The following is a 21475-nucleotide window of genomic DNA, read 5'->3' as shown; positions in this document are numbered from 1 at the left end:
TATATTGTTTTTCTTATGTGGATGGCGACTTCCTTTATTAGAAATATATGGTTTTGTTAGCCTCCGAAGATTTGTGTAGCATGCTAATTTTGAGTCAATCGAGAACTACAAGTTTTCGAGCAAATTCTCATTGTCCCACACACACTTCACAACACTTCAAACTAGACAACCGGTCCGGCCTTCTTATCTTTTATAGTTTGTCTCCTCCCACCACGAGTGTTATTTCTTTTTTGCATCTTTCTCTCTTACCATCTCTTTCTAATCTCCACCATCATCCATATCAGAAAATGAGGGCCACCCTATAATTATGTCGCCTTCCACCACTCTAAACATGGGTGCCGCCAACTCCATTTCCCTTCTCAGCCGCATCCATCAGCCTTCTCACATCTGGTGACGCTAATTTGAGTATGTCATCACAAATATCACAAGACGTGCACGAATCCGGTTTCTTTGATACGGATGCCGATTGTGCTTGCCTTATCCTCTGTCTATGTCCTCCTTTTGCCGATGCAATGAAGTAGGTATGTTCTTATCAAATCCGTGGTTCTTTAGTCAAATTTGAAATAATGTTTGATGTTATGTTAATTCTTCTTTTGTGGTTGTGGTTGATGGAAAACTTAAAACACGTAGTTTTGTGGTTTTGATAGCATATTGTTTTTCTTATGTCGATGGCGATTTCTTTTGTTAGAAATATATGGTCTTGTTAGCCTCGGACTAAAGTTGGTATGTATTTCTGTAACATACTAAATTTTGATGCTATATAGATAGTAAGTTTTCGAGCAAATTCTCATTGTCCCACACACACTTCCCAACACTTCAAACGAGACAACAGGCCCAACCTTATTATCTTTTATAGTTGGACCCCACCCCAAGTTTTGTTTCTGCTTTTTCATCTTTCTCTCTTACCATATCTTTCCAATCCTCGCCATCATCCCTATCATGAAAGCGGCACCAACCTGTAGATTTCATTGCCTTCCACCACTCTAAACATCGGTGTCACCCTTCTCAGTCGCATCCATCGGCATCCCCGCATCTAACGACGCTAATTTTCTTATGTCGTCGCAAATCTCACAAGGCGTGCACGGATCTGATTTCTAGGTTTCTTTGATACGGGTGTTGATTGTGCTAGCCCTATCCTCTATTTATGCCACCATTTTATCAATGCAATGTAGTAGGTAAGTTCGTAGTAGATCCTTGGTTATGTAGCCAAATTCGAAATAACCATTGATAATTATGATAGTTTTTCTTTTCTGGATGTGGTTGTTTTAGGATAACTTTAAATATGTAGTTTTGATAGTATATTTTTTATGTGGATGTTCATTTCTTTTGTTACAAATATATGGTTTTCTTAGCTCGGACGAAAGTTGGTACATTTTTGTGCAGCATACTTAATTTTTAGGTGATTCAGAACAAGTTTTCGAGCAAATTCTCATTGTCCCACACACACTTCCTAACACTTCAAACGAGACAACCGGTCCAACCTTCTTATCTTTTATAGTTTGACCCCTCCAACCCCAAGTTTTGTTTAACTTTTACATGTCTCTCTCTTACCATCTCTTTTCAATCCCCACTGTCATCCATATCATAAGAGGGGTGCCAACATGTGGGTTTTGTCGCCTTCCACCACTCTAAACATGGGTGCCGCTAACTCCATGTCCCTTCTCAGCCATCGGCCTCCCCACATGACTCCCCACATCAGGTAACACAAAATGTTATGTTGTCAGAGATATCACAAAACGTGCACGGATCTGATCTTCTAGGTTTCTTTGATACGGGTGCCAACTGCGTTAGCCCTATACTTTGTCTTTTTCACCCTTTTGTATGTGCAATGAAGTAGGTAAGTTATTTATATATATGTGACTCTTTAGCCAAATTTGAAATAACCATTGTTGGCTATAATAGTTTTTCTTTCATGGATGTCGTTGTTTTATAAAGTCAAAGATCTTATTTCAACACGCCATCGCCGCACCACCTCGTTGATGCCACCGGGGAAACAAAAGCTAAGTAAAAAGAAAAAAAACAAAGGGGTCCCCACTCCTTTTGTCACCGAACTAAGAGATGGTGGCGTGGAGGAGACCTTTGACAACGGCATCGGCTAAGGGTTGGGAACGAGCAATGAGACAAAGAATAAGTTGAAGTTGTGTTGAGTTGGGTAAGTTAAAACTTCTCTCGTCCATGTTGAATAAGGCATTTTTCTGTATTATTCCTTATTAGAAAGAAAAGGCGAGTTTACTCGAATAGGGCATTTTGAAGACTGTGCTCCATGGAGGCCTTAATTTTTTTATAAAATCAAAAAAATTAGTTTCAAAAACTTGTAAAATAAATGCACATGCATACAAAGATTCAGGATCAAAAACCTTGAATTGCGAGCTGCATGAAAAAAATAGGATTTGAGGATGAACAGTACATATATGCTAAAAAGTCACGGGTTTGTTTTCTTTTTGTGTAGCTCTCATTTTAACGTATTTAGACCTGAAAATGTACACACATGTACATTATGTCTCAATGTACATGTGGGGTTTTTTTCAGAATTTTTGGAAAATGAAAAGTTTGAATTTAAAGTTTTCAAATTAAGGCCTCCATGAAGCTCAGCCTCCAGTTGGCATTTTCAAGTTTACTCCCCTGAACAAAACCCATGGTTCACCTAACGGTTTATAAAAATAACTTCTTTTCTTTTCTTATTCATGCACGTGGAGTTCTTGAGTTTTCTCAATCATATTTTTTTTGTAGGCCCCAAGTGGAGTTGCAGGGCATTTCGTAATGGTATTTTGTAAACGTAGAAAGAGTCACTTTGGCTAGGCATAGTCACACTACGTGGCAAACATGGGGAAAAAATCAAACTTGATGGGGGAAAACTAGGCATAGTCACAAGTCACAACGGATAGCGATTTCCCAAGTCAATAGCACACACTAAATGCCCCACTTCTCCACTTTCCTCTTCTGCCGCACGTTCGCACGAGCAAGCGCAAGAGGCATGGAGATGAGTAAGCATTTTAACATGGCAGACAAGATATCAAGGATAACAACAGCCACTCTAACGAAGAGTGAAAGAGGCACTTCTATCTGGTAAACGGAAGAACAGAGAGAATGCAAGAGGACACACCGAAAGGAACCTGGCTTTCTAGTCCCATATGACCTGCTGCTAACAGCACTAGTTCTATAACTCTCCCCCTAAATAAACCACCTAAAGAATGGAAAACGGCCACCGGAGACCCATCCTTTAGTATGTACAATGTCAACTTCGCACAGACGGTATAACTAGTCTAGCTTTCTGATGATTAAGAGTATGTCCAGTAACCAACGCCGACTTCAGTTCCACAGGATCGCCATCACCGCATACCAACAGCTAGACTGAAAAAAATTCCATTGATATTCCCCAGCACCCTTCATGGGATATACATTCCACCTAAACAGAAAGACTGATCAACACGGTAAACCCAATTCTTGTTTGCAGCAATAATGCGAGTCATCAAATGGAAGCTTACCTGCCATAACAATCGGCAGCATTCGCTCCGGGCACTCGGGTAACCAATGTAATGAAGTTGAAAGCTCATCATTGCCACTCCCGACAAGTACCACACCTCCAATTGGCACTGTCACCAGGCTGTCCACTTTCCTGCCAAGGTGAGCACTGATGGTGTACACGCAGGCCACAGGAAGAACATTTGAGATCAGGTGGTTGTTGAGGATCCTTGCACTTGTGGCACACTAACTCGTCAATGGATGGATCATTTGCTGGGAAGTGTATATTTGAAGACTCTTCTTCTACCATGAAAGTAAATTCATCAAAACTAGCCCCCTGCTGATCAAAGCTTCCTGCAAAGTTACCATCATCTTGCAGACCAGTAGACATCCCGAATGTGTTATCGAACTGTGTATCATCAGCTTCGAGCAACTCTGTGAATGAGAAATAGGTCTGTGGTTCATATTCCTCAGCCACAATGCTGCCCCCGCTAGTGTCATTCCACTGGGAATTAGTGCCCTGATCAGGACCAGCAGCATATCCGTTTCCTTGGGTAAAATCCCACCCTAATAGCTCCGAAGCATCCACACCATCAGCCTCTGACATGGAAAATTCATTCATATGACTGAAATTAATGTTTGCATCCCCTGGAGTTTGGTTCTGAACATAATACCCATTCACTGATGTTCCAGCTTGATCAAGGTATTCAGAATTCTTAACTTGTGCCCTTCTTATGGACAACTTCTGATTGCTTCCTGGCATAAGGCTTCCCATGTTCATTGACAAATCAGCATTCATTGACTCCTCCCCAATCGGTTCAACTATTCCATATGAAGCAAGCAGTGGATCTTGAACTGCTACAGCAAAAGTCTCCTCACCAGAGAGCATAGTTGATTGTGATGACACAGTAGCTGTTTGTTCACTGACTTCTGGTTCAGGCTCCCTATAATCATCTGAATGAGGACATTGTGGTATGGCTCTCCTTCGGCATCTACAGCATCGGTACTGAACCACTTCAGTTATTCTTTCTTCCTCAAGCTGCAAGGCATCACCATGAAACCACTCTGTATGCAGGAGGATACCAAGATGTTTAAGAAAATAAAAGATAACGCAAAACATGTATCTTTAAGCAACAATAATGAGAAACATACTTACTTTGGCACCTCTCACAGCGGACATACATGAAATCTGGACTATAAGGTTTGTTACAGAGACAGCAAGCTGGTTTTATTGAAGAACCTATACCATCCTTGCTTTTTAGGATTACATCATTGGCCCTGAAATCTTCTCCACCAATGTCATTCTTATGTTTCCTCCAAACAAGACCAAAGTATGTGATAACCTGAACTTTTTTAGGTTTTTTTGGCTTTTCTGTCTTCGGCTTTTTAGTTTTAGCCTTAGGCTGAACCTGCACCCCTGCAATATTTTGAGTCGCCACATTTGTAATAGGTCCAGATTCTGCCTTTGGTATTGGCTGGGTTTCCACCTTCATGACTGTCTGGGTTTCCACCTTCGTTGGCTGAGTTTCCACCTTTGCAACTGGCTGAGCTTCAACCTTAGCCGCGACATTCATGGCTGGTTCAGAAGAATGGGCAGAACGAACCGTGAAGATTATTTTGGGAGCAGTCACTGGCAGTTGGCCATTACTCTTTTGTTGAGACAAGGCAGAATTTGCATTTGTCTTGGTCTGGGTGAGATTACGCTTCTGAAAGCATAACTTGCACATCAAATTCGGAGCAGTATTGCCTCCTTTGCTGCCAACAGATCCTGAAGTGCACTCTTTATGGCAATTGCCTGCAAAATATTCATGGTTATCGACTAGGTATCTTTTTAACCGCACATGAGGGGGGGGGGGGGGGGGGGGGGGGGACAACTTTAAGAACATGCCAATAAACTGGTACATACCTTGACAAGAGGTACACTTTACGGCATCCCTACATATGATTCATCCAACAAAACACATATGAGAAGTGAAGAAAATCGGTTGCTATACAAGAATTTTTTTTTGCAGTGACAAGAAAAGAATAATTGAATGAGCGCAACAGAGATGTGAAGAAGAGGACACCTGAAGGCCACATCCTTCTCACATGAGGAGCAGGGATATACATCTCCCTTGTGAAAGAGATAGAAAAAGATATCTCCGATGGTTGCCTTTACTCGTCTTTGGTAGAAATTTGTGAAACTGTTAGAGAATATGATTCCTGGACTAGGCGAGGAGCTAACCCCAGCTTTCTGCTCAAAATCCCTTACTAAATACAGTGGGACATGGATTTCAGAAAACCACAATTTGCCATTCTCATCCTGATTATCTTCTGCTTCCAAGATATTCTTGGTTACACGCACAGGAAGATGCTTCTGGTTTGAAAACTTCAGTGCATATCTTATGTTACCATCGACTACTTTTTTATCACAAACCACTGCGTTTCTGAAAGCAGAATGGTCAGCATCAGAACTTTTTCCATCTGAAGGAATTTGGTCTGGAGGGATGAATTCCTTCCATTTTATATGAGCGTCAAGGTATCTAACCTGAGATAGATATATATATATTAGGAACATTGTTAATTTAAGTCAGAGTAACTCTTTTAAACATTAGGAATCATGTTCAAGATGCTAACCTGCAGAGCAAGTTGAGATGAATTATGGCTTAACCCAACACATGCTCGCCAACCAAATTGTCGAGTTCGTCTTGGAAAATTGGAAGTTTCATGATAAGATAGACCTGCTATCTTTCTTTTACCACCTATTGAGCAACATAACATGTCAATTTATTCTTACCCTCAATGCAAACAGAGGATGGAATGATAGTCATAACAATAGCCAAAGATGAGCAGTACCTTGACGAGCAGCTTTTCTTACGGCCGAACTTGGAAGAACCCCCTTCTGCAAAATACATTTAGAAATATTTCCTCCATTCCACCAATTTACCTCTTTCCAGCTCTTGTCATCATCAGTAACAGTAGAAGATTCAGATGCCAACAAACGTTTTCTGCCCCGCCTTCCACCAGTTCCACGTTTTTGGTATGCTGCAGAACGGGATGGTCCAGCAGATACACCAGGAGATTTCACAGGCCAATCATCCATTAGCTTCAACCAGCTTGCAGAAAATGCTATCCCACGAATATTGCTCTCCAACTGCACACGAAATGTAGCAACTTTTTATTAGATAACAAATATATTTTGTTTTCCACTGCTATTTAATGCAATAATTTCTGCAGGGCTCTCAACATTATGTTACGGCTATTATTGTGTACCCAACTTGATGCACAGAAGCAAGTGATACTAGCACGAATGTAACAGCACTAAATATGCCATTATATTTTCCATATTATTTTATTTTGCCTAATAAAGACCTTTCCATGAAGCGCTTCACAAAATTGCCACCCACACTTTTCTGCTCTTTACTTGCGTAGTTGCGTCATATAATAACATATTCATATCAGCTTTTATTGGAATATACCTTTTAGATTGAGTTACTCTGTTTCTAGAAATATGCCTAGTTATGTTACCCCTGTATATCGCCTCTATTTGCTACCATTGCAGAAACCCTCCCCCAAATCTGCTATTGATTACCACACTTGTTCATGTCCTTTCTTCAAGACTAGCTCCCATAACCATATTTTTCTTTAGGATGCACCAAAACTTAGTAAAGTTGCAGAAAGTACAGTATCTTAACCCTTGAATCCAACTAGAAATACAAAAATAGAAGGAGAGGCAGACTCCATCTAAATATATTATCGAGTTATCCATGCAATTTCTGCAATCTCAAACAATTGAAGAAAATCAATAAATACTCGTATAAGGTATGAGTTCAAATTCAAGCTATATATGGAAAGATTTTGTGTGGTGGATCTCGACCGACCCAAGAAAAAGAATACGAGATCAGTTCTCGTGGCATTATTACAGGAGACCGAGGTGTATATGGCATGTTGAAATCCTCCGCCCGGTTGTTATTAAGGTTTAGAGAGGTGGTTGTGTGCCTCGCCAGTGAACGCGGAATTGCTTGGGATCACTGTAGCTGCGAGGTGGTGGGGTATTTGAAGGCTCAGTGATCTCAGGCTGGTCATAGTGGGAAGTAACTTAGACTAGTAACATGCATATGTTACTAGTCTATGTTTCTATCATGCAAGCCTTCATTTACTTAGATGTAGACTCATTTGCATTGGGGTGTGTTATGTTACAGTAACATATTATTTACCAAAAAAACCTCTCTCCTCATTAACTACTTGCCACATAAGCAAACTTGCCTTGGGGTGCGTTATGTTACTAGCTAAGTTACTCCCACTATGACCAGCCTTATTGTGTATTTGAAAGCTGTGAGGTCTTGACCATCCCTTCATTGGGTCAAGGTGGGTCAAGGGCTGCAATTCAGAGTTGGTCCCTTCCCCAGAAAATACGTCTGTAATGAAGACACGATTGAAACACGCAGAGACTAAATGCTGCATTAACTATGTTTCCTGATTTTGTAACACTAGATATTTATTTTTTTGCTGGAAAGTAACACTAGATTCCACGTGATGACGTGACTATTAACTAGTGTGTCCCTAAATACGCACAAGTAAAGTGGTAAACCAACAATTCTGTTCTTCAAAGTATTACTGACAAGTATCAAGGATACTTAAAAATTAGTTTGAATCCTAGAACTCACTTCAAGCAAGAGGGGTATTATAGTTCTGCAGTTGGAAGCTTCTTGTAGCTGTTTATGCCATCGTTGTCTCTGCTGCATGTCTTGTAGGGAACCAACTAAAAGGCCACGTAAACTCTCCTCCATGTTGGTCAGATAAGCAACGATGCTGGGGAAATGGCTCTCGGAACCTTTGATTACATGCATGGCACTAAAAATGCGAGCAGATCCTTTGGAAGCATTTGCAGTGGCTAAATTAAGAAAACAAGCCTTTTTATTTCCAATTGCCGAACTTTTACAGGCAAGGCACCAGCCACATCTATCTCTTGGGACTTCCATAACCTTCTTTTCGGTACATGGCCAAACAAATTGAGCAGCTGCTGAGGAAAATGCTTTCACTTGTAGAGCGCAGTCAGCAGCCATTTTCTTCCTTGGATTTGTGATGACTTGAGATGCTGCAACTTTTCCTTCATCTGATGTAAGAACAGCTAGATTAGCGGCAGCAGATGCTGCGATATTGCCATGATTGTAAAGATTCATGTAAGCCTGAGGTTTAAATGATGACAATTTAGCTGCCTTGCCACCAATCACGTTTCCAAAGGGATGTTTATTTTGAGATGCAGAAGATGAGTCTGCCTTCACAGAAATGGCGCTCCCAATATCTTCTCTGGACATGGCATTATCTTTCATCCCTGAAAAGGAGGTGGACAAGTCTGCACGAATTAACGGATATGCTGGCTGTGCATGTGTTATGTTAGACAAACCAGCTACCATGGAGCCATTCTGATGAGAAACTGAGGATAACCCCGAGGATCCAAAAGCTCCATTGATTGGTGTAGTATGTACGTCATTCTGAGCTAAAGAAGTTTGTAGGTTGTTGTTCTCAGTACCATCTACACTAGTCACCATGTTTTGTTCCTCCAGTTGATCGCCAGAGCACACTGTAAATTGATTAGCCACAAATTTGTGCTGCACATCTACTTCAGAAAATACTGCTGTTTTACTCTCACCACCATCTTTTAAGATTGAACGGACACTTCCATCTACTGCTTCATTTGGAGTAGCACTCAGCAACGTATTGCATTGTAGAGCATAGCTTGCATCAGTATTTTTACCTATTTTTGACCTCTCGTTCTGAAATACATCTAGCAGGTGGGGCCAGTACTCTGTTATTCTCCTACATATAGCTGTATATGCATCTGAAAGGGCAAGTACTTGGATGACCTTGACAACATCATACTGATTGTAATAACTTGCATAAGACTCTGCATTCGAAGATGTTTCAGTCCTGCATTATTTGACAGAATTACCATTAAAGAAAATTTAGGACAGAAATATATTTCCAGGTACAGGCCGGAGAAAAAGGCTGGTATTTATGGGGCAGCACTCAAACTACGGCTACGCACTAAAAAAAATACGGATCAAGAGTCAGCTGTGAACAGGTGCAAAAGCAGAATTGACAAAGGGGAAAGACGAAACAAATGGCTGAACTACATGAGATTAGGAAGGGCATATGATAGTAGAAGACTTGCTGTCCTTAAATTCATAACTGTGGTTATCAGGTCCAATAGAATATGGTTTTCCCTACATTAATTAAGTTCCACCTAACCTTATACAGCTCACATGTTTGCCCTTATTTCAGACCCCCCCCCCCCCCCCTCCCCCAAAAAAAAAGGAAACATGTACTGTAAAATTCAACATTAATAGCAGCATTTATCGATGTAGGACTGGCTATGCAGAGTGAATGAGAAAATGTGCCCCAGAGATTCCATTGCTCTATGACTACCAACTAGCAACGTAGGGACGGGGAAGGGTTTCTAGTAGAAGGTTCCCCTCCACCGAAAGAACTCTCACAAGTAGAACCACCCTCTATGTCTATGAAAAAGCCCTCCGGGTTCGTGGGCCGCAGAGGGAAATCTGGCGCCTCGATGATCCACAATGTTGGGAAAGTAGTGGAGTCCATAGGGGGGCCTCCACATGTGGCAGAAAATATGTAAAAAAAAACACCTTTTCCAAAAGAATGGCCCGAGCTTTACAAGGAAAAAAAAACTGCTTCGTCGAACCCAACAAGCGCAAAGAGCAAGCCTGACATCCAAAGAAATGGAAACAACCAACGAGTTCTAAATGACAGCTAATTAAGATAATCGCTCTATTTCTTGGATCGCTGGTAAACACCAAATAATGCAGGATTGAGATGCAAGAACTTACACAAGCAGATAGTTGCAGGATCCCAGGAAGAGTCTCTCACACATGTCAATGCCAAACATTTGAGCTCCTCTTGCCCCACGCTCTATCCTTGAAGATGTTGGCCCAAGCTTGTTAACCACACATTCTGGACAGAACCAAAGTCCCTGGGGCAGAAATGCTTTGTTCAGACCAATACATCTTGAGTGATATGCCCATGGGCAGCCATCACAGCATACAAGAGTCCCATCCATTCCACATATTCGGCAATCGTCACTGTTGCCATCCAGGGATGCATTTGCTACAACAGCTTCTGGACTTGTTACATTTGGAGCAGCTTCCAGATTCTGGGAATCTTCAATCTTTTTGCAAGCAGAAACCCTTGAGGGCCTAGTCAGGACTACTCGTGATCCAGCCTCTGAGAAATTACTGGAATCCATCTCATATTCCAGTTCCTCATTATAGGCCTCCCGTGCCTCCAGTTCAGTTTTGAGTTCTTCAGAATCAATGGCATGATCGCAGAGTATTTGGAGGACCCTAAGCTTCATGGTAACAGGAAGCTTATAATATTCAAGGGCCAAGAGGCTTCGAGCAAAACTCTTCCCCCCTAGACTCTTGATGCAACCCATTACATAGAGGTACTCCAGTAACAAAGTTGGCCAAGTCAGTGCATCTAGCAATGACCAATCTAGATACCTGCAAATATTTGAGAAAAATTGACAGAAAAAAATCAGTATTGAAGTAAAAGGACACAAGATTCACTAAAATGATAATGATTCCACCAAATGGAGGGTTGATAGGTTACATACTTCAAGCAATTTGAAGCAAGCTCTGATCCTTCAGAGGATTTAGTCTCAAGCTGCCGCCTCAGCGCCCGCAGCAGCGAGACATGTACAGCATCGAACAATGTACTCTGCACAGAGCAATTAATGGATGCAACAAAATCATCCATGCCAAATGGACTGAGGAACAGCTGCACACTGAATGAACGGAGGAAGTTATAAACAGAAAAGAGGTGACTTATGGACTCCCCCGGCACATCAATATCGCCTGATGACGGAGGCAACTCTGGGCCCTGAACTGGCAGGCACGTTACGATTGCCAATTCTTTAGTAGAATCTGATGAATTGCTGGAAGATTCCACATCCTCTGATACATCTGAGCCAGATCCACTTTGCTGGGATGCATCAGGCATTTGACATGCATCAACCTTCTGTCTAGTAGTTGGCGGACCATTGAGCACCGTGGCGGTCCCTGATGAAACGACCAGGTCCAGCTTCCTCTTCCTGCAGCTAACTTTCATGCCAGATGCACCATTTTCCTCAGTCATGAGTAACTCCTGGAGCTGAGGATGCCCCAGCTCCTCACTCTGTCCATCCTCAAACACCACGCTGTAGGTCCCAATGCTGGTGTCGTATGATGCAACCTTCCCAAGACGAATCCTTGTACCATCATCAGCAGTCTGGCTGATGTAGCGGCCCACCAAGCATTCCCCCTCCTCCTCTTTCACCTGACGGGCAGCAGCAGGTTGGGTGGGCTGTTGATCCTCTTCCTCCATCTTCACCTCAGTTGCCAGAGCATGCTCTTGCTCCTGAATGGTGATGTCATCTACCACAGTCTTCGTTTCGCTCGCCACAGGGGCCGCAGCATGATCTGCGTCCCCCGTGCAGCAATCGTCCGCATCCATCTTCCCCCCACTCAGCAAGGCCAAGACGATACTCTGTTGCTCCGTTGTGGTGCCTCCAGCCGTCTCCTCCGCCTTGGGCTCACTCGTGACGGCCACGGGCGCCGCAGCAGGGGGTTCTTCTTCTCCCAGTCCCGCCGCCGCGCTGGCCTCCGCGATCTCTTCCACCACCTCGTCAGCAAGTGGCGCCGCGGACGTGGCGACGGCGGGAGGGTCCTCGGCAGGCGTCCGATCAGCAGCTTCCCGGGGCTGAGCCGCCGCGGGGTCCATAGCATCGGACGCGAAAACCCTAGCGAACCGAGTGGCGCGGCGCCTGCCTAGACAAGCATCCGCGCCGCGAATCGCGAGCTCCCCGGGCGAGATTCCGGCAGAATTCCCGGAGGGGCGGGCTCACGGAGTGGCCGGGTGTGGTTAGATGCGAATCTGGAGAGTCCGCTGAACCTCGCGACGCGCTGGCGGCGGCGTGACAGCCCAAGGCCCGGAGCGAGGAACAGCGGGGAATCGGGCGGTCGGGAGTCGATCGGCGGCGGGGATTCGCAGGGCTGCGCGGCGGCGGCGGGGGGGACGGGGGCGGGGGTGGGGGCGGCGGGAGCGAGGAGGAGGAGGTGGTGGGGTGGAGGCGAGGAGCAGATGAGGAATGGGCGAGGAGGGCAGGGCAGGGAAGGGAAGGGGTTGAGGAAAAGGAAAGGGAGAGCGAGAACTGCACAGGCGAGGCGAGGCGAGCGAGCACGAGGAGGGGAAGGCAAGGGCAAGGCCGCACTCGGGCTCGCGTCGCGTCACTCCGGTCCGTGTCGCCTTGTGCGGGTCGGGTTACTCGCGCTGCTGGAGCCGGATCCACGTGACGCGAGGTGGGGCCACGCGGGCGGTGGGAGTGAGGGGCGGGGCCAGCTCACGTGGTGCGGGCGGATGGCGGGCGCGACCCGGTGCGGATGGACGGGTAGGGGGAACCGCGTGCGTGGCAGGTCCCCTCGTCGTGTCCGTCCAGCCCGCCTGGCTCGGCTCAACCGGGCAAGCGGGAGGGCAGCGGCAGTGGTACGACGGACGGCCGCTCGATCTCGTTGCCCCGGCGACGCGAGCGAGCAGGATGGAGGCGGGGTGGCGCTGCACTTTTTTCAAATTCAAAACGGTGGAGGGAGTCGCCGTGGGTGTCAGGGGAGGAGGGGGTGGTGCACTGCTCGCTCGGGGTAGAGGTAGTAGGGCTAGGGGGAGGCCGGGCCAACGGTTGGCGCGCGCCAAGCACCGGGCTTGACCTGCTCCTCCAGGTTTTTACGGGTAGACTGGTCGTGGCGTGCCAGCGACTGCCACACACACACGCACACACGCCTAGTTGCAATTCTGCTTGGGCCAGTGCTCTGCTCTCAGCTGCTTTGCTTATCGCGTACCAGCAACATGTTTGTTGTACACGCCGCGTTATCACGCGCACTGTTCATAAAGGGTTGATCCGAAACTTCGCATCGGCGCAATACAATCGAAAAGAATTCACGCCCGACTCTTATCAACTGATGCAGAATTTTGTAGTACAAAAAAAGTCACCATGAATGGGTTGGCACTATTCGACCCATCATTCCTCGTACAGATCAATCTAGTGCTAGCCTGCTGGTGCAAATCGTTTCCTATTCGGGACATGCCTCTTTAGGTCATAAGTACTTTTACCAGTCTGTCTCATAGCAAGAGGCTGGTCGTTTATTTCACATGGCTTGGTTTCTTGAAATTTGTTTGTACATATAAACAAACAATCTCAGGTATTTTGGGGTACACGGTGTATTTCCACGAGCAAAACAACTTTTGCCAGAATGCGCAACGTACATGCCTAGTAAGACGACCCAGAACATGTATATAACTCAAGAACGGTCCACAGAGCATGCCAGCTTGCAGCAATCATGGTCATAAAGGCCAAAAATGTACTCCTTAAATTTTTTCAAAAAGAAAAATAAACTCCTTAACTTTTTTGCAAGAAACAAAAAGATATACTCCTTAAATGCTGGTAAGTGGTGACAGCGCCACATGCAGCAGCAACACGGTACAGCCAGGAACTTCCAAGATAATTAGACATCGGTGACAGAACTCAAAACGGGGTATATTGGCATGGGCTGCTAGTATGGGTTATGCAGCGTCAGTATAAGAAATGTTCCTTAACAGCATCATCACAAAAACCAGCTTTGTTGCTTCAAGTATAACCCCAAGGAGCAAGCCGCATTGATGAGAGATCACCTAAAAAAGAATGCAGACAAATTGCTTAAATCATACTGTTGATCCGCTTCGAGAAAAAAATATCATACTGTTGAGGTGAATCTTGCTGGAGTCCAAATTACAATGCCTTGATCACATGCAATCTGATAACACGGACAAAAACCAATATATAAAAAGGGCATGTTGATAGGGTAAAAACATATTTGAACCTAAAGCAGCATAGATTTACTCCACAAAATAGGGCGAGTTGATGTTCTATGGACTACATTGTGGTTTTCAGTATCGATTGTCAAGTGAACCTTTCTGAATTATCACATTCCTATTGTATAGGCATCAATAACCATGTATGTAAACCAAGAGAAACATTGCTTCTGTTCATAATTACAATGTACGAACAGATTGGAATAAAATATTGTGTTCACTAAGTTCCTCAGAAAATAAAATCTTATAAGCAGCAACCTTTTAGCGGCACAGAGAAATTAGTAAAATATGAAATGCAGTTTTGTTTTCGCCACTAAGTGCAACCTCATTCTTCATTATGCCAACAGAATTTATTGCATTGCAATTCTTCCGTGAGAACCGATTTTGTTTTAGGGATTGTAAGCATATCCATCAGTTAAGAGCACAGAAAGATCATTCTACCCCCATCTTTCCCAAGTCCAGATGTGATTTTCTCTCAAAAAAGTGCACAAGAGCAGATGTATGATCTCACCATCCGGGTTCGAGTCCGTATGGATGCGAATTTGGGTTTAAGACTATCAGGGCTTTCAACAGATTCTGGACAAGATTGACGGACAGCTAGGTGTGATGATAAAGGGCGGTAAACTGGTGCTAGTTGAACAGTCACATCAGCTGCTCCAATTCATAACCTGCTGGCAGTGGATGTGCCCAGATGGTTAGTGTGAGGCGATAGATAAAAAAGAAGAGCAGCTTCTTTTCGAAAAGGAGTCAAGAGTCCTGTGTGTCGTGCATGGTGCCAACAGACTGAGTACAGAGGCATTGGGGTGAAGAACCTGCAAAAGATGAGGTGGGCGCGGTGCCTAAGGTGGCCATGGCTGCGGCGGCACCAGCCTCGACAGGCCCATGGCTCAGTTCAAACTCAACTACGACAGGAACGCCACAGTGATGTTTCATGCCAAAAAAAAAGGTCATTCTAGGGAATTGCAAAAGGCACCAAGTTCTGGTTAGATGGTTTGATCGACCGTCAATCAATTGCTGACTTAGCTCCGGAGGTGGTGGCAGCAGTCAGCAAGCACGGAGTGCGCAGCAGACCAGTTGCAGATGATCTAGCGGATGATCGCTGGGTTTGTGACATGAGGAATCATGGAGTACTTGCACCTAGGGAGCTTGTTGGGAGCGTTCAACTCGCTCCAAAGATTGAGGATACCTTTATCTGATGCCGAACTGGTTATACTCCACCAACTCTGCCTGGAATGCTTTCTTTGATGGCCGGACTGAAGCTCCCCTCTGGCGGCAAAATTAGCATTGCTGGGCTCCTTTGAAATGCAAGATTTCAGTTGGTTTGCAGCGAAGAACAGATGTTGGAATGGGTCACCTGGCGGGCATGCCCTCTCTGTGAACAGGAGCCTGAAACCATTTCCCCTCTGCTCACAGGGTGCTCGTTTGCGCGCCATGTCTGGTGCAGTATTCAGAGATCTAGGGCTGCAGCTGCTCACTCATATGGCAAATGACAACTTCAGGAGTGCAGGAAGCTGACATGGCACCCCTTCCCATGACAGTAAGCAACAGGACCCCCTATTCCACCCCCGTATGTCCGGGCAGACCCCCCCCCCCCCCCCCCCAAAATACCTAGCCCAAATGTCCCCGCTGTTCCGCCCCCCTCAAACCCAGCTCATATGTGGGGCCGCCCGGACGCGTCCGCCTAGTCAGGCCGGCCCATCCTGACAGCACAAAATCCAGCCCAATCCACACCCTGGACGCAACACAACAACAACAAAGCCTTGCAGTCCCAAACAAGTTGGGAACCAACTCATGGTTCTGGCACATGGATAGCAAGCTTCCACGCACCCCTATCCATGGCTAGTTTTCTGGTGATACTCCAGTCCTTCAGATCTCTCTTACAGACTCCTCCCATGTCAAGTTCGGTCTACCCTGACCTCTCTTGACATTATCAGCACGCTTTAGCGCCCTGGACGCAATCCTAGCCATTTTGAACAGTCCACTCTGCTTCCGCTCGGCCTCGCTCCTCTCTGGTCATCTCCGGTATGGCGAGCAACAGATCTGAGTCCGCCAGGTCCAGATCCGATGATGGCATCGACTAGGAGCTCAGTGCCTACTCGGACGAGCAGGAGATAGCTGTCCGGTTCGCGCTCTACCAGTCCAGGGTCGAGACCCGAGCTCCACCGTCACAGCTGCCCAGATGCGGATCCAACAGCGGCACCGCATCCAGCAGAAGCTTGCAGCGTCGTGTGTCCGCTCTATCGTCGCAACCCCAGCCGAGGGCGCTTGTCCCTGTGCCGACATCGGCCTCGAAGTCTGAGGCCAACAACAACAATGCGCAGGGTCGCGGATGCGATAGCTGCGGTGGTTCCTCCGAGGTCGAGACACAGTGTGCCCACCGTGAGAAGGCGAAGGCACGCCGCGGCTTCTGCTTGTCCGCTGCGGTACCGGTGCCCTCCGGATCCGAGGAGGATCCGGTCGTCCGTGCCGTCAAGCAGCGGTCCCTGGCCTCCAAAGAGTCGGAAGCGCGCCACCACCGCTGGATCAACGCCAAAACCCTCATGGAGAGGGCATTGAGGCCCTCGTGGAGAGGGCATTGAGGAGTCGTGCCGTGCCGCAGAGAACAAGGGCGCGGAGGAAGCCCGTGCCCAGATCCTCGCGAAGCAACAAGCATGTGCCGCCCATGCCCTCACGAAGGAGCAAACCCAAGCCGTTTGTGCCCTCGCCGACCGGCCCCCGTAATCGGACAAGAACATGTCCGGTACCGCCTCCAACACTTCCAGCACCGGTGGCTAGCCCTACTTCACCTTCGACCTCTACTTCCACGACAAAGACAACAAGGGCAAGGGTGGCCATCGATGAACTTCCCCTATCTATAGTCCTACTTTACTTTATGCTTTAGCCTATATATAGTTATGAATTATTAGAACATGCCGTTATTGTGGTAGTCTGATGGCATGTACTCCCTCCGTCCTGAATTACTTGTCATAGAAATGGATGTATCTAGACGTATTTTTAGTTCAAGATACATCCATTTCTGCGACAAGTAATTTGGGACGGAGGGAGTATGATGAACTTCCCTATGCTATCTTCAGACTATGTATGAACTATGTGCTATGGAATCGAAGTACGTGTATTGATCGACGTTGCATGCTTGTGTATGTATTTGAGGGTTAGGAAATGGGGAGCGCTGTTGCGGACACGGACAAATGAGGGGCGAGCCCATGCTGTCCGCGGACATATAGGGGGCCAAATTAGCTATTTGTGGTTGGAGATCCTCTTAGACAGGCTGGTACTTTTTGTACAGTATTTTTGTTTGTCGGCGCAGGCAATTTGCGCCTTCTTGGTGTTTTCTTTAACACAAAACAACACGAAATTAGATGCGTGTTTGAGTAAAAAATACTGACAGGGCTTTGCTTGCAGTTTTCCTTAAAAAAAGTTGGGGGAGGCCCCCCTGGCATGTACAGTCTGCACCGCTAGGGCATATAGACTGCAGTATACACCTAAAACAACAAACAATGAACCCTGGACTAGTAGATCCCAACGCAATTACACAGCCTATGACCCCCGTCTCCCTCACAACAACCTCCTGCACGCTGCAGTTGGCCCCAATTTAGTAGTGGACTCCAACTGCAGTGGAACTGGCTACAGGGCTGCAGTAAATCACCAATTTGTTCATGGTTCAGCACTTGAACTTGATCTGATAAAGTAGGCTCCAACTGCTGTGAAACCGACTGGTGCACTTGTTTTAATAATTTATTTAACAAAAACTGCATTGTCACTCTTTCTACCAGGAAGAGAAATCTGACTCCAAGTGGCTATCTTATAGCAGACAACTAAGGCAAACCTACTTAACTAATCTCATGTAAACGCCTGTTTGCTAAAATCCAAATAGAAAAATGGAATAAATTCTTCATGGTTTCTAGAGTTCTGGAATTACTTCAATGATAAGGATTACTTATTAATTGAACATTATTCTCGGCAACCATAGAAAAGCTTACTCACTTGATAGCATAGTTCATTACGATGCTGTAGCAATCACATTTGGTGCTAGAGTCTTAGAGGCTACTCTGGTGATCAGATGGCCGGGTGTTGGAGGTGCTTGCGTTGTGCATTGGTTGTGTTGGGACCTCAGAGTAGACTACGCCATGGCTGGCAATATCCTTCATTTGGTGTAGAGCAATTTTCTGAAGCTTGTCCAAGGTCCCCATGATCTCATCATTAGTGAGATAATCCCCCTGTCTAATCCGCTCATATAATGAGCCAGTCTCCGCAGCAACAACCCGAAAACCACCATACTGCAAGAAGTGCATTTACGATAAAAACATCACACGGCAATATGAATGAATTACGCAGACAAGATAACACATACAGCTCTGTGAAGTGCGGCAGTTTGGTCTTTCTCAAAGTTGGTCTCCACTGTGGGATCTGGCAGGGGGACATCATCCACAGGATCCATAGGGTCCAATTGCTGGCAGGTACCACTACCAGGCGTATACCATGCAAAGCATGCATCATATGGCCGAGCGTCCTGAATAATTGATAAACCAAGATTTTTCAAAAATAAAATATCATGGACTGCAACTGAACTCTTGTCCAGTGTTTGTTATAAAATATCACTTTTCCAGTAAACTGCACTCAAATTTCAATTTAGACAGTAGACACACATTATAAATGAATGTACACACATTGTGATTTCCAACTTGGCTAAATGCTTTTAGAGCACTAGATATTTCCCGTATATACTAACAACTCTGCTCGCATACACATAGATGATCATATTGGGGCTAGAGCCATATGCACTAAAGAACTGCAAGCACCTTTCATTACTGTTGCACTTGAATCTTAAAATTATGGCATACATCGAAGTAATAGGATATGCAGACCAAGAATTGTCAATCGGCAATAAAACAGCTACAAATATTTCTTATGTTCAATTGAGACCATACAATGATGAGCTATTGAAACGTGCAAAAAGAAACGGGTGAACTACTGACAAACAATGATTTTCGTTTAAAAAAACCTACAGAAATCTGTGGAGGAAAAAACTTAAGTTGGGTAAACTGAGCATGCCAATTTTAGATTGTGGGTAGAACAAGTGTTACCTTCATAGCCTGCTTAATATCTACTTTATCGAATGGATGTGCGGAATTGTAAGAACCATCCACAAAGTTCATCTCTTGATTACTTCCCAGCACAAAGGTTTCCATGTGCACTGAGGAATCAGCATGAATATCTTCTACAGTTTGTTCGAATATACCAAATGAAGCACTTGATGTATTTTCATCTGCTGCGCCAATAGCTTCCTCACTTGAGGGAATATTAGCTGCACTTTCTTGGATGACAGGTTCTGGTTCAGGCCTCTTATGATAATAATCATCTGAATGAGGACATCCCGGTATTGCCCTCCTCCGACATCTGCAGCATCTATAGGATATGACTTCATCAATCTTTGCCTCCTCAAGTCTCAAGGCATCTCCATGGAACCAATCTGTATACAGGAGAATATCAAGATGCGGAAAAGATCGGTAAGATAACGCAAAACGAAAATTGCTTGCTTAAAAAATGGCAGGTCAAAGGTGGAATCAGCTTACTTCTGCACCTCTCACACCGGATGTACATCAAGTCTGGGGAATATCGCTTGCGACAGAGACAGCAGATTGGTTTCATGGACGAACCTACACCATCCTTGCTTCCAAGGATAACATCGTCCGCGTTGATAGCATTCATGTCGCTCTTGTTTTTCTTCCATACGAGACCGAAGTAGGTGATCCCTTGTGTGTTTCTGCGTTTGATCTTGGACTGCATTTGCGCCTTTGCTGTTCGCTCGGCTTCCGCCGAGCTTCCCCCACGCACCTCCGCTCTCCTACCTTCGCTACCAGGAGTTGCTAGGGTTGCGTACCTGTTCCCCGTGCGCTGTGCGCCACCCCAGCTCAGGCCATCTCCTCGATCCATCTGAAGCTGATTCTTCCACGCATCAGACAATTGTGAATCGCGCTCATAGGGCACCTCGTCCTCTCCCCCAGTTCAGGGTGCGCGCAGTTGGATTTTCTTCCTTTCTGCTCCCCCGAGTCGTCGGATCCTGACTTGGGGGACTGCTCCGGCCGTCGGCGGCAGCAGAGCCAGAGTGGAACACTTCGGGACAGCCGGCGGCTGGTGGAGCCCTAGGAGGAGAGGCGTTGGGTTCTGTTAGCGTTGTGCTTGGTTTAGGGCTGCAGTTGGGCCGTTGGATCCCATGGGTCGATTGATATCAGCGGCCCATTTCAGACCGCGATCCGACCAGAGTGCACAGGGCATATTTACAGTGGTTCGCTCAAAAAAAGGCAATTTACAGTGGTTGGTAAGATAGTGATTTTTCTCAAAAAAAAAAGGTAAGATAGTGATCCATGGCAAAAATATTTTTTAATGTCCGAGTTTAAATTTCTTTGTTCACAGCTTCGCAAAATATTTGTGTTCTAAAAAATATTCACTTTTTCCAAATGAAAAATGTTTTCTTTTTGCTCTCAAGTGAGAGCAACAAAGAAAAAAACTTGACCAATTAAAAGCAATTTTTTGCTTTTATTTAAACCTGAATAATTTTTCATGGTCTACCGACACAAATTACTCAATTTACATTATAACACGGACATATATTATGTGCGGTGCTTTTCCTTATTATATTAGCCGGATCATAAAAAAACTTTGTTCAACGCTCTTGATCTCACCGGACACGAACGAGCAACAAAGAAAAAAACTCGACCAATTAAAAACATTGTTTTGCTTTTATTTAAACCTGAATAATTTTTCATGGTCTACCGACACAAATTACTCAATTTACATTATAACACGGACATATATTATGTGCGGTGCTTTTCGCTATTATATTAGCCGGATCATAAAAAAACTTTGTTCGACGCTCTTGATCTCACCGGACACGAACGAGAATCAACGATCCAGCTATTGGACCTGGCCAACCTTAGTTAGTGACAACTGGTACTACAACCACCGACGACAAGGACGGCAAAGAGGACAAGCGAAAAGATGGTCTGATGTCATATTGAAATGGAGGATGTGTGTTGTAGGGTGGAGACCCTGAGTGGAGATCTTTCACGAATTGGAGAGGGGTCCACGAAGAACGTGAAGAACATGAAGAACGAGAGGGGGAAATCACAAG

General features: G+C 45.3%; 2 protein-coding genes across 3 annotated transcripts; both read right to left on the bottom strand.

Moving 5' to 3' along the window:
- Positions 1 to 2862: 2862 nt before the first annotated feature.
- LOC109751444 (DDT domain-containing protein PTM) lies at positions 2863 to 12730 on the bottom strand. 2 transcript variants are annotated; one of them, XM_040389420.3, is made up of 10 exons: positions 11078 to 12730; positions 10293 to 10964; positions 8109 to 9372; positions 6298 to 6595; positions 6079 to 6203; positions 5529 to 5989; positions 5369 to 5397; positions 4619 to 5257; positions 3486 to 4527; positions 2863 to 3419 (listed from the first exon to the last, which is right to left on the bottom strand). In XM_040389420.3, the coding sequence occupies exons 1-9, from the start codon at positions 12220 to 12222 to the stop codon at positions 3554 to 3556; spliced, it is 5607 nt and encodes a 1868-aa protein (XP_040245354.1). In that variant the 5' UTR covers positions 12223 to 12730; the 3' UTR covers positions 2863 to 3419; positions 3486 to 3553. The 2 variants fall into 2 exon arrangements, with proteins under 2 accessions (XP_040245354.1, XP_040245353.1); XM_040389419.3 differs by having other exon boundaries at positions 2863 to 3406.
- Positions 12731 to 13759: 1029 nt separating this feature from the next.
- Positions 13760 to 20498, bottom strand: LOC109751462 (uncharacterized). Its single transcript, XM_020310347.4, has 5 exons — positions 19917 to 20498; positions 19428 to 19813; positions 18695 to 18853; positions 18328 to 18620; positions 13760 to 14163 (listed from the first exon to the last, which is right to left on the bottom strand). Exons 1-4 carry the CDS (start codon positions 20275 to 20277, stop codon positions 18381 to 18383), a joined length of 1146 nt encoding a protein of 381 aa, XP_020165936.3. The 5' UTR covers positions 20278 to 20498; the 3' UTR covers positions 13760 to 14163; positions 18328 to 18380.
- Between the last annotated feature and the right edge of the window lie 977 nt (positions 20499 to 21475).

This window comes from Aegilops tauschii, chromosome 5, assembly GCF_002575655.3.
Source record: "Aegilops tauschii subsp. strangulata cultivar AL8/78 chromosome 5, Aet v6.0, whole genome shotgun sequence".
NCBI classification, from domain to species: domain Eukaryota; kingdom Viridiplantae; phylum Streptophyta; class Magnoliopsida; order Poales; family Poaceae; genus Aegilops; species Aegilops tauschii.
This window is presented reverse-complemented; position numbering and strand designations above follow the sequence as displayed.

Coding starts and splice junctions, on each gene's coding strand:
- LOC109751444 (XM_040389420.3), bottom strand. CDS start 12,222: ATGGACCCCGCGGCGGCTCAGCCCCGGGAAGCTGCTGATCGGACGCCT. Junction 9,373..10,292: donor TCCTGCAACTATCTGCTTGT/GTAAGTTCTTGC, acceptor CAAATAATGCAG/GACTGAAACATCTTCGAATG. Junction 6,204..6,297: donor AAGAAAAGCTGCTCGTCAAG/GTACTGCTCATC, acceptor GTTGCTCAATAG/GTGGTAAAAGAAAGATAGCA.
- LOC109751462 (XM_020310347.4), bottom strand. CDS start 20,277: ATGGATCGAGGAGATGGCCTGAGCTGGGGTGGCGCACAGCGCACGGGG. Junction 18,854..19,427: donor ATATTAAGCAGGCTATGAAG/GTAACACTTGTT, acceptor TCAATTATTCAG/GACGCTCGGCCATATGATGC. Junction 18,621..18,694: donor CTGCCGCACTTCACAGAGCT/GTATGTGTTATC, acceptor CACTTCTTGCAG/TATGGTGGTTTTCGGGTTGT.